The sequence below is a fragment of the Balaenoptera ricei genome, chromosome X, assembly GCF_028023285.1.
Source record: "Balaenoptera ricei isolate mBalRic1 chromosome X, mBalRic1.hap2, whole genome shotgun sequence".
Taxonomy (NCBI): Eukaryota; Metazoa; Chordata; class Mammalia; order Artiodactyla; family Balaenopteridae; genus Balaenoptera; species Balaenoptera ricei.
Genome location: NC_082660.1, coordinates 132,540,630 through 132,552,558, shown reverse-complemented (window position 1 = coordinate 132,552,558; position 11,929 = coordinate 132,540,630). Strand labels below are relative to the sequence as shown.

Sequence of the window (11,929 nt, the reverse complement as noted above, 5' to 3'; positions counted from 1 at the left end):
ACTTGGGTCCCAGAATGCTTTGTGTGCGGATATTGCCGCCGTCTCCATTGTGTTTGGTGCTCCACAGGCTGTGCATAACACACAACCGGCACAGCTGTTCACGGCTGCCCTGCTTGAGCTCCCACCCACTTGCTGTCGTGCCCGAAGCTTGGCTGTAGAGTGGTGTGAACAGGAAGAGGGAGAGGGAGTGCAGAGCTGGAGGCTGGGTTGGCCTTAGAGCTATCACTTGTCCCAGCTCAAAAGACTTAAAACAACAGATCTATTCTCTCATGGTTCTGGAGGCCAGAAATCCAAGATCAAGGTGGCAGCAGTGCTGGTTCCTTCTGGAGGCTCTAGGGGAGGATCCTTCCTTCCTCTTCCAGCTTTTGGTGGCCCCGAGCATCCCTTGGCTTATGGCTGCATCACTCCAATCTCTGCGTCTGTCTTCAGGTGGCCTTTTCCTCTGTGTCTGTGTCATCTTCTGGCTCTTAAAGGGCACTTGTCATTTAGGTGTGGGCCCCACCCTAAATCCAGGATGATCCCATCTTGAGATCCTTAACTTTGTCACATCTGCAAAGACCCTTTTTCCAAATAAGGTCACATCCACAGGTTCCAAGGGTGAGGACATGAACATAGCCTTTAGGGGCCACCATTCACCCCAGTTCAGCATTGTAACCCTAACAGTGAGATGAGTGCAATCCACGGCTGTCAAATACATGGCCACTGCAGAGCTGGGCCAGGTGGCTCGTGTGCCACGGGATGGCTTTTGAGACTTTAAAATGCATGTTGGGTAAACGAGAAACTAAAAGCTGGGCCTAAACTTATAGTAAGCATGGCTTCCCAGACGCTCCACGCTTGCCAGCGCCTGACACTGCCCGGCACTGAGTGTGGGTCACCGCCCTGAGCACTCCCACAGCCCAGTGGCGCAGCAGTGCCGGGCACCCTCATTTTATAGCTGAGGAGACAGAGGCTGAGGGGATTGTTGAAGGAACTCACTCAAGACGGGAAGCGGTGAATGTAGAAGGGAAGGGGTGCCAGTAGATGGGAACAAGGAGGGGGAAAGAGGTTGATGCCCAAAGCCAAGAATAGATGTCTGGATTGTGTCTGTCTGTCCCAGTGGGGGCACTCAGGTGAAAGTACATTATTTTCACACTTGTTTCCTGAAACAAACAGATTTGAGGTTTTGCAAACTGGATTAGCGGGCAAAACCCAATAAAATGTGAGAACATGAAGGCCTTGGCACATACAGTTGAGCGATTGGATGTGACCTCTCTCTCTGGAGGGTGGCCTGGAAGTGAGGGTGTTATGTTGCTGGGCTGCGTGCCGGGGGGCCCAGGCCAGGGGGGCCAGCGTGCTTGCAGGGCTGACGGGGGCTCCCAGGGGCTCCCAGGAAGCTCACGGAACCTGCGGGCCTCCCCCAGCCCCCCCATTCCGTCTGAGGGTGGGTGGCCCTCCCCCCGGTCCTCTCCCCTTAGTCTGTCGGTGATGTCCTTGTCATTGCTAAACCCACACTGTCCTGAGCCCCTCAGCTGGACACTTGTGCGAGTACCACCATCACCCCCAGTTTCCTTAGAAGGGAACTGAGAGCGGCGCATCCCCACATTTGAAGAAGCCCCCCGTTGCTTCTGTGTCCGCCCGCTGTGCTACCAACATTTTTTTCCAAGTGTGTATGTTGTATCCCCTCCCGCCTCCCCTTATGAATCCCACCAGCCCTCCTGGGTCCTCCATCCCCTGACATGACATCAGCGGGGTCCCCGCTCCTGGGGCTTGTGCGCAGCTCTGCTCTTGGGCCGCACCTCTCCACCGCCACCGCCCTGGTCCTCCATCTGGATGGTTCCATCAGCACCCCCCCCCGCCCCAGTCTCCCTCACCCTTCTCCCTGCTCTGAGCAGCCGGCGGGATCCACTTCAAATGCACACTTCCTCCCGGCCCAGCCCCTGAGCTTCACATTCACAGCCCTTCATGGTTTGGCTCCAGCCGCATCCCTTCTCTTCCCCGCCCGTGGCCCCGTCCCCAGAAGCCTCTCCACAGCCGCACTGACTTACCCGAGTGGGCGCCGCTTGCTCCAGCATCCCGCCCGGCGTCCTGTTCACTCCCCTAGCAGCCCTCTTCCTTCAGGCCTGGGACACCCTCCCAGGCGCCTTCCCGCCCTCCCAGCCTGTGGGCCAGCGGAGATGTCTGCCTTGCACGCCGCCACAGCGCCCCCTGCTGCCCCGCCGTGCGGCCGCTGGGGTGGGACGAGGCTTGTGGGCTTGTGTCCGCGGCTGCTGCCCCACCCCCCAGCCCATCGCTCTCCGTGGGGGACTGCGTGTGTTTCAGCCACTGATGTGTCCCTGGCACCTAGGTGGGCTGGCATCAGGAGGAGCCCCATGGATGTCCGTTGGGTGGTTAATCCCCTGAGAAGCTGGGGGACAGGACTCTCATGCCCACGCTTTCTGTTAAGCGCCTGCCCAGAGTGGCCTCAGCCATCTCCTCGGGGAAGTAAGTCAGGGAAGGCAGGGCACAAGCTGCTCTGCACCCGGCGCACGGGGACGCCCTGGGGGATGGCACTGACTGCTAGGAGGGCCTGACCCCGCAGTGGTGCTCAGGGGCTTGCGGTATCGACTGCCACCAAAGGGGTCCCAGCCTTGGGGACCCTCTGCTCCCCATGTCTCTGCCCTCAGTGCCAAGGGTCGGCGTGTCGCGTGGAAAGCCCACGTGTCTTGTTGCCGGGGGCTGAGTTCTTGCTCCAGGGTCCTAAGCTTTGTGTCTTGCCTTCAGATGCAGCAGAAGGTCAAGGTAACGACGTGCTTTGACTTACTCATCTTCCTCTTCTGCTTTGGCCTCTACCCTTCATCGTCCTCCCCTCCCCTCCCCCCACCCCCCACTGCTCTCGTTCCTTGTCGCCACTCTCCACCCCGCGCCCTTCCCCTTCCCTGGTGCTCACCGACTTGGCTGAAACCACGACCATCTTTAGTTTTCCACGTGCGTTTCAGGGTGCTGGGGCGGGCGTGGAGGTCCTGTTCAGGACTCAGATGCCCACTGACGGTCATCCCCGTGGAGCAACCAGAGGCCTGCCCATGGGCAGAAGGCAGTCTGGCGCATGCTAGCTTGGCAGCTGCGCAGAGATGAGGAGACTCAGGGCGCATCTCCTGGCCCTGGCCCATCCGCTGGGAACAGCTTGCACCGGCTCCGTCACCCATCCCGCCCCACACCTGCCGACAAGCGACACCCGCATTTTTCCTGGGCCCATCTGGTGCCCGCCTTGAGCCCAGCGAGCACCAGGGCAGGCAGGCGTCCCTTCTACGTGAGGAGCCTGAACGCAGCCCGGGATGGCGGAGTGACTTACGCTGGCGCCTGCTCAGTCGGTTGGTTAGAACTGTGGCCTGCGTTTCCCACAGGCCCAGGGCTCTGAGGAGGTTTCCAGTCCCCGGCTTATCCAGGGACAGGACATGGCCTCTTGAGTCTCCCCAAGCAGCGGCCTGAGTGCTGGCCTGCAGAGGATGCTTTGTGGAGTCCCCAGGTCCCTCTTGGACGCGGGTGGGGAGGAAGCCCAAATAACTCACTAGACCAGAGCAGCCGTCCGTGGGTCCTGGGCCCTCCACTCTGGCCCAGACAGCCGCCTTCCTGCTGCCCGGCGGAGCCCATCCAGCCGTCTGCCCCGCCCCGTCTCCATCAGTCACTCACGCAGTGCTTGGCTCCCTCTTTGCCTCCCTGGCTCCTGGCCAGCACGTGGACCCAGGGGTGGCGCTGAGCCCTGCCATCGGGTGCCCCCTCTGCCGGGCGGAGCTGCTGTGTGGCCTGCAGTCTCACAACGTGGTGGCACCTGCCAACGGGGATGGGTGTCGGGGCCTTTGCCGCACGTCACATCTGAGGAGGAGGGTGAGAAGTCCAGGGCAGGGCAACGCGTTGCCAGCCGCTCTCCGCCCAGATGAGGGGACAGAGACGTTTGGGGGGCCCAGGCTGCAGGGGTCTGCGTTCGTCAAGGGGGCTGGGCTTTTTCACCACGACGGAGGGCCTGGTCAGGAGCGCCCCCTCATGGCCGGGGACCCTTCGCTTCCGCGTCAGTCACCAACTCCACCCTTTGCCTTTTGCAGAGGGTCTCAGTGCGGACTACGTGAAGGGGGAGCACCTGGAGGCCGTTGTGTGTGAGGAGCCCCAAGGTGAGGACTTGCAGGCCACTGTCCCCCGCCGAAGGCCGCCTGGCGGGTGGGCGCAGCCCTGAGCAGGACCGGGCTAGGAAAGCGGGACGCTCAGAGGCATCCATTTCTAGAACGTCCAGCCAGAACGATGGGCTGACGCCAGGGACACGGGGGCCACAGCCAGGGCGTCTGCTCCCCGCCAGCGGAAACAGACTCGCGCCGGCCAGATGCCGACGGAAGCTGTGGGGACCTTTAGACCTAGACCCGGGCCCTTTCCATCTGAAAACTGCCACAGGCAAGAGGGAGGCCCACCCCCGCCGTCCTGTGATCGTCAGGCACTTGCCGGGTGCGGTGAGCGATTACAGGCTGCGTGACGTCAGGCTGCCGGCCTGCAGTGGCCAACCTCTCAAGGCAGATGCAGCCTGTGGCCCCAGAATGCCAACGAGGCGACCGGGAAAGGCTTCACGGAGAAGGGGGAGGAGGACGCTTGGCGTCAGCCGAGGCCGGGGAAGGGCTTCCAGGCCGGGGTGGGCGGGAGAGACCGGAGCCCAGGCGTGCCTTTGCTGGGCTGGGCGCTGAGGCTGCGGCCGGAGGGACCGCCCAGGGCTGCAATGGGTGCAGGGCCCCATCCGGTCACTTAGGATAGAATGCCGGATGGACTCGATAGCGCTGGATTTCAAACGTGGGGAAAGGGACTCTACAGCTGCAGTCACTGTACTCATGTTTTCAATTCTTGGCCACCACGGTGTTGGTACCTACCATGGGCCAGTTGCTGTGTTACGTGCTTTATTTAAAGTACTCCTCCCTTGGGAATTCCCTGGCAGTCCAGTGGTTAGGACTCGGTGCTTTCACTGCCCGGGCCCGGGTTCAATCCCTGGTCAGGAAACGGAGATCCCACAAGCCACGTGGCGTGGCCAAAAAAAAAAAAAAAAAAATCAAAAAAACTCCTCCCAGTCACTCCGCCGGGACCATTCCCACTTTACAGATGAGAAAGTGGAGGCCGAGCTGGTCACAGGGTCCATTTGCTCCCTCCTCGTCTCCAGGGCCATAGCGGGCGCCAGGGGCCAGTTGTCTGGGACAGACAGACGGGGAACCGGATTTCTGTGCCCAGGGAAGGACATGATTGTGTCTCTGTGTCTTCGTGTGGGCTGGACATGACTCCTTGCTGACGGGTTTCTCCTGTCCCTAGTGAAATACTCAGCGCTGCAGACGCAGTCCGTGGAGCCGCCGCCGCCGGAGCCGCCCCGGATCTGAGGGGCTGACGGGAGGCCCCGCTCCGCCTGGCAGGCTGTGGGCACACAGGGCCGCTGCTTGGGACCCAGCTCCTTGTTTCGTTTGGACCCACGGCTGCCATGCTGCTCCTTCGATGTCATTGGCTTCTTGTCGTTCTCAGTTTCCGGACGAGCTCTGGGTGTTCGTGAGTTTGGCTCGTGCACCCGCCCTGCCGCACGGCCTCTGGAGAGCCTTTCTGCGGAAATCCTTGGTGAGCTGGGAGGGGGGAGACCGAGCGGAGGGCGGCCAGAGGCCACGCGTGCTGCGGGGCAAGAGTCTGAACCTGGGGCCCTGCCATCCCCTCCGCTGCACTGCCTTGCTGGGTGGGTTTCTGCCGGGAGGCAGTCCTGGCGGTGACCTGGAAGGGCTGTTGGCAGGGGTGCGGCCGCGAGGAGCTCGCCGGTGAGCGCCGGGTGACACCGCTCACGTGCCACACCCAGGGGTGTTTTTATTTCCATCCTTCTTTCCAGCTGCAGCCCTTATGCCGCTGGGCTTCCCAAGAGCTGGCACAAGTGGTGGCCTTTCATTTAAGTGAAAACGTGCATGTCACAGTATCCCTGCCTTGAGAGTTCAGGAATCTTCTGGATGTGTAGGAGGCTGTGGCTCTCAGGCCTAATTCCCGTATGATGCCGTGGGACCGGACGTGGTCTCCAGGCTGACACGATTAGTTTGAGGGATCATTTATGCTGTGGCAGTGAGTTTTCTACTGGGGCTGGGGGCATGTGTGTGCTTATTTTGGTAGCAAAAGCTACAGACCTCAAGAACGAGCGTCAGAGCCTGAAGCATGCCCGTTGTTTGCCTGAAGATGTACGTAGTGGGGAGGGGAGGGGAGAGGGGCGTTGGCTTGGTGTGGGAGCTCACCGGACTCGGTGAGTCTCTAGTCACCCTGCCTGCCCTCTGACGGACAGCGCGTGGGGGCCCGCGGGCACCCGGACCTGCGGCCGCTGTCGTGTTTGGCTGGAGCAGAGCTGCCTTCCTGGAACATTTGTCAGGCCCACGTGTGGTCCTGATCCTGGGAGCGCTGCTGTCCGGCTGAGCTAGAGTCTAGAGCCACCGTCTATGGATAATGAGTTTGCGGTGTCAGAGAGCACTTCTGGAAGCATCGTGTGAGTCAGCAGGAAGGCGGGGTCCTATTAATCCAGCTTCACGTGCTGCAGGACTGCTGTGTCAGCCCCTTCACGTCCGCTAGGTTGGGATGAGGCAACTCCGACTTCTTAGGGAGACAGTTGACATCTGAACAGACCCCGCAGCTTAGATGGCCTCGTGTGTTCGTGTTATACAGGGCGCGCCGTGGGCCCCCCGACGCCCCCGCCTGCAGGCTCATGCCAGGCAGGCTGGATCGTGTGCGGCCCCCGAGCTCCAGGAAGTGAGCAGCAGAGCGGTCGCTGGTGAGGTCTGCCTGTTTCCAGGACCTCCCCGCCCTGCCCTCATGGGACAGGCTGTTGTCAGCTTTGCCAGGCTCGTCCCTCTCCAGGCTGGCCAGGGCTGATGTCCCCACCCCCGTGCTGCTGGGCTGGAGGCGGCTCTGAGGGACTTTAGGTGACAGCAAGCTATGAATGCAAAACAGGGTGACCTCAGGGCCCAGGGAGGGCCCGTGTCCTGAGTAACAGGAGTTGGGAAGGGATCAGGGCAGTGCTCGGAAGCTCATCGCGTTAGGAGGGCTGCTCGCCAACGTTCCCAGGCATTTTAAAGAAGGAGACGAGGCAGCACTTGCGTGTGGTAAGATGCTTCTCTCCCAGCCACTGGGAAGGTGGACATTTATAGAGAAGTCAGTCACGGCAGTGACTAGGAAGTGACGTGGCCCATGTGATTCTGGGCATGGCCGGGCATGGCGCCCCCGGTGGGCCACCTTAGCTCTGCGGCGAGGCTCATCTGATGGTGAAGACCCTGAAATCCTATCTGTGATGTGAAGTCAGCGCCCTCTGCAAATCCATTTTCTCAGTAGCACTGACTTTGGTTAAGAGAGACCCATCGCACTCTTCTTGTCTATCTCGGTGCCCTGTGTGGCAAGCCCAGAGCCCAGCACCCAGCCCTGTGGCAGTGACCGGAGAGGCCTTGAAAGTCACTCACCCACCCGTTTGCAGGGCTCACATCCTGGGGACGGGGGTGGGGGGTGGGGGACCAATGCTGGCTGATGCCCGGGGGCTCTTGTAGCTGTGTCCACCTGGAGGCTTCATCGACTGGCTTGGGCCCGTCCCAGGTGGTAGTGGAGACGGTGAGTGAGCTAGAAAGGCCAGCTGACAGTATCTGATCACTGTCAGCTTAACTGGGGACGGGGAGAGGGGGCTCAGTGTTTACAGTAGCAACTCCGAGCCCCTGGGGGAAGGAGGCAGGACCGCCTAGCCGGCTCGGGCACCCTCCCCCCATGGCACCCAGAGAGCAGCGCCCGGCCCAGCGCCTCGGCTGCCTGGGGCGGGGGTCAGTACCAGTTCTCTGAGGAAGAAGAGGTGGACACTGACCTCAGGATCCCCGATACTTTCTCTGTGCTCGTGTTTAATTGTGAATTGTAAGCTCTCTCGTGTTCTCATTAAACAAAACGGAACCTAACAGATCCCTGTATTCTGATGGTGTGAAGGCACTCCCTTTGTTAAGTGATGCTGGTTTTTCCTAATTAATTATATGGAGGCGACCTCCTTCCCCTCCCCGCCAGCCAAGGGCCTTTCTCAAGAGGGTTAGGGCTCTTGCACTTCCCCCCTTGCTGTGCGGCTTCGTGTCGGGCTTCCCGGGGGCGGTCCCCTGCGTGGCACAGGGAGCTGAGGCCGTGCCCCATGTCACGGGGGTAGGGACGGGCAGAGGCAGGCCCCCAACTCGCAACTCCTAAGCCCACTGCTCTGCCTTCTTCAAAGAAAGCCAGTAGCCGGGGTCGACTCGGGTGACGTGTGGCTGTTTGAGCCCGAGAAAGCGGAGCGGGGCCGGGGCCGCGCGTGCAGCGTGCTCTGCTGCGGACCAGGTGTGCGCTTGTCACACGGTGCGCCTTGCAAACTGAGAAGAGAGCGTGAGGAAGATGCGGGGGCCGCTGGCAGGGCTTCACAGTGCGCTGGGTGGCGCCTTCCTGCCGTAGCGGCCTTGTAGTAAAACAGCACCGAGTCCTCAAACCCAGCCCCCTCGTGACTCTGCCGGGCAGCAGTTGTGGCCCTCCCGGCCTTGCCACTCGGCTGTCGCTGCCGGGGCCCACAGCTGCAGTGACTGCTGTGTGGAGGAGGAAAGGGACACCAGGCCTTAGAAGAAGGGTGAGCCGCAGGGGCCGGCGTGGTTTCGTCCAGGCCTCTTATAGCCCCGTAAAGGCCAGCATTCCCTCCGGAGACTCCGGAGCGGGGGGAGGGGGACCCCAGGGCTTCTCAGAAGTCTGTCCCACTTAAGAGCTAGGACTCATGGGCTAGAAAGCTGGCCTTGCTTCCTCGGGGCCACACCTGCCTCTCAGGGGGTCCAGTCCTTTCCTCACATCTGCAGCATTTTCTCAAGGGTAAGGTGCAGGGGCGTTTCAGATTTTAAAATCAGAATAGTTACCCATTTCAGCCAAAACACTCAAGTCTTATGATAAATTGCACTTACAACTTAGTAAATGAATTAAATCACGTAAGGGTACTTTACATGCACTAACTGTGCTTGGCATATAATAAAATGACGTGTACTGAATGTTTACTAATTTTCCACAAGGGAAAAAATCACCAAAAAAAAAACTTAAAAGGACAACAAAAAATGAGACCACGGAGCAAACATTATTTTAATTACAGATTGAAATACAGTGCATCAGATGACGCAAATAAAATACTGCACCAGTCTTTAAAAATCTGAACCATAGAGGTTTTACATTCTAGTACACTTAAATAAAACCGAAAAAAGAAGTGCTTAGGTAACAAAACTGTACTTCAAGTTGTTTTAGAAACAGTTCTGTGCTAGGAACACACAAAGGAAAATGATCTGTTGTGCTGCTTTCAAACCGAATGGGAGCCTCTAGGGGGTCCTCCTAGGGCCCAGGATGCTGACATTGGCAAGGATGGCCCACTTGGCTTCGCTGGCTCTGTCAAAAGCCGCCTCCAGCCCACACCAAGGTTGGCAGTCTTAGTGCAGCTGGGGATTATGTGATATTTCTGGGGAAAAAATGGGTCCCCATTTAAAAAAATCAGTATGTCAATGAATAATCCAGTTTATCCCTTCATAAATAAGGTTTCAGCTATGTGGGAAGCATGAATCAAAAGTTATGTCAATTAAAACACAGTTTAGAAGCAAATCCCCCAGATGATAAAAATGGAGAACTGATTTTAGGTTATCAAATTACCTCGAATAAATATTTGATACCTTACAGATACCAGATAATTTTCTGTAAGAATCAGAAGGTTCCAAGTTGAAACCATCTCCTCTCTAAGTATCTGAGTGTGAGAAACCTTTAAGAATGACGTCAAAAATCAGGTCGCTGTGTAGGGCTCTGGGTAGCATCCAGGAATTTGAAACCAACCAGATACTACAAGGCAGTTGCATGCAGGTCTGACCCGATGAGCTCCCCCCACTCAAAGGCCAGCTTAATTCCTGCAGCGCTGGGGTCCCAGGCGGGGCTGGCAGGAATGGGCGCGGCCCTGGGCACCAGAAGGAGGAGGAGGGTGGGGCGCAAATGTGCAAGATTCTGCATGACGCGCCACGCGGAGCAGCTCAGAGCTCTAGCTCTAGTGGATGAACCAGCTGACGGTCAATTAATTCCTGCCCAGACTGATGGAGTCCCAGAGCCCAGCCGGTGAGTGAAGGTGTGAGATGGGGAGGAGAGGCCCGAGTGGCTCTGAGATGAGGAAACGCAGGGAGGCGAGTGCTCTGCTTTCGGCATCTGAAGTCACAGCGCAGTGGTTGCTTTAAAATACCGACATGCAGTGACGGGAATAAACCGAGTTGAAGGGATCTCGATAAAACGAGAACGATTATTTCAGACAGCAGATAACAGGCGAGAGCAGACCCGCTGTGACAGAGAGCTGTCAGCAGTAGGAAGTGGCAGGTCCCAGAGTCGGGTGAGGACGGAACACATGGCCTTAAGTGGCCACATTCAAATTGTGCTTCAAATGTACCACGTCAAAGTTAGCATGAGCTTGCTTTGAAAATTCCTCACCCAGTCCCGTCAAGCAGATGCCTCCTTGGGTGACTAGTCTAAACATAAAAAAAGGACGTAGGAAAATAAAGGCATGTTTCTCTTTTTTAAAAATACCTTATATGTACACAACAAGAAGTGGTACCGGAGGACCCCTGGCGCGAGGAGGCCCTGGGGAAGACGGTGACGGCCTGTCTTCCCCGGCACAGAGTTAACTGAACAGCCCTGGAGGGGGAGCGGAGAGCTGGAAGGAGCCACGGGGCTGCCACGTGGCCACTAGGGGAGCGGGGTGGCTTTTCACGAGGATTCCCCACCTTGAGCCTGAGCCCTGCGTTCCGCTCGCTCGAGTGTCCCCCACTCGGCCCTGGGAAGGCGCCGGCAGGAGGGAAAAGGGTGTTGACGACACAACAGCACTTACGCTGTCCCCTAGCACACGGTCGGTCACTGGTGGAAAGCGCCGTTGAGACGTGGCGGGCACGGGCCTTAATCGGACAAGTCGCAGGTGCCCCGCCCGGGCCGCAGGGGCAGCGGCGTCAGACCGACGTGTGCACGGGCGTGACCGAGTGTGACGGCGAGGAGCCCCGCTCAGACGAGGCCGAGGCGCGCGCGGCCACCTCCCGCTGCAGGTCCTCCACCCGCTTCTGCAGCTCCGCACGGACGGCCAGCAGCTCCTTGAGGTTCTGGTGGATGGGCGTCTGCGGGCAGAGACGCGGGTCAGCGCCGCCTCCCGCCGCTCCCCAGCCCGGCCCCCGCCTCCCGCCCTTCGCCCTCACCGCCGCGGGCACAGGGGCCCCTCCCCGCGAGCCGTGGCCTGGCTGTCCTCCCCAGCGGGTGCTCCCTCGGCTGAGGCCACCACCCAGCAGCATCGATGGCCGTGGCCCCGCACACCCCCTGCACCTCCGTTTCTGCATCTCCGTACGTCGCGCTGCTGACTGAAAACCCTGCTGTTAAACCAGCACTTCCTGCACTTCGCAGCCGCGTGTCTTCATCAGCCTGGACGGGCGCGGGCAGAAGGCCCTGGAGGGGGCAGTGCCGGGGGAGGGGCCCAGGCCACTGGCTCCCGTCCCTGTTCACAAAGCCTGTGCCGGCCACGCCAGCGCCGCCCCCCGCCTCAGCCGATTCCTGCACCCGTCGATGCGCGGAGCACAGAGATGAGAACGGTGCTCCCGGGCTGTGGGGCCTCCCAGCCTCCCAGCCCGACTCTTCTGGCCACAGCACCCACTCCCTCCCGCGCTCAGTTCGCAAGCTGCCCTGGGCACCTGCCGCAGCCCAGACAGCCCAGAGCTGGCATTGCCCTCGTGGAGCGAAGCAGACCGGGGAGGGAAGTCACCGCCTGAGGGGCAAGGGGGCAGCAGCCACCAGCCTGGGCCCTGAGCCCCGGCCAGGCTCCGGGATGCCATGAACAGCCTCCACTGGCTTCCTCCTGCAGGCCTGCAGGTAAGATCCTGACCTTGGCTTCAAGGCCCTGTGTGGTCTGACCCCAGCC

General features: G+C 59.7%; 2 protein-coding genes across 15 annotated transcripts in view; one reads left to right on the top strand and one right to left on the bottom strand.

Annotated features, from left to right (window-relative positions):
• CD99L2 (CD99 molecule like 2) overlaps nucleotides 1–7,919 on the top strand; it is a 105,732-nt gene extending 97,813 nt beyond the window's left edge. For all 4 annotated transcript variants that reach the window (XM_059910831.1, XM_059910829.1, XM_059910828.1 and 1 more), the window contains 2 exons: nucleotides 4,056–4,121; nucleotides 5,290–7,919. In XM_059910831.1, coding sequence (XP_059766814.1) covers nucleotides 4,056–4,121; nucleotides 5,290–5,354 — 131 coding nt within the window. In that variant the 3' untranslated portion in view covers nucleotides 5,355–7,919. The remainder of the gene's footprint in view (nucleotides 1–4,055; nucleotides 4,122–5,289) is intronic.
• A 1,164-nt stretch (nucleotides 7,920–9,083) lies between these two features.
• The window catches only part of MTMR1 (myotubularin related protein 1), a 67,640-nt gene continuing 64,794 nt past the window's right edge, over nucleotides 9,084–11,929 (bottom strand). For 6 of the 11 annotated variants that reach the window (XM_059911651.1, XM_059911645.1, XM_059911647.1 and 3 more), the window contains one exon: nucleotides 9,084–11,138. In XM_059911651.1, the coding sequence (XP_059767634.1) occupies nucleotides 10,977–11,138 (162 nt within the window). In that variant the 3' untranslated portion in view covers nucleotides 9,084–10,976. The remainder of the gene's footprint in view (nucleotides 11,139–11,929) is intronic. The other 5 variants (XM_059911652.1, XM_059911653.1, XM_059911649.1 and 2 more) reach the window with 2 other exon arrangements.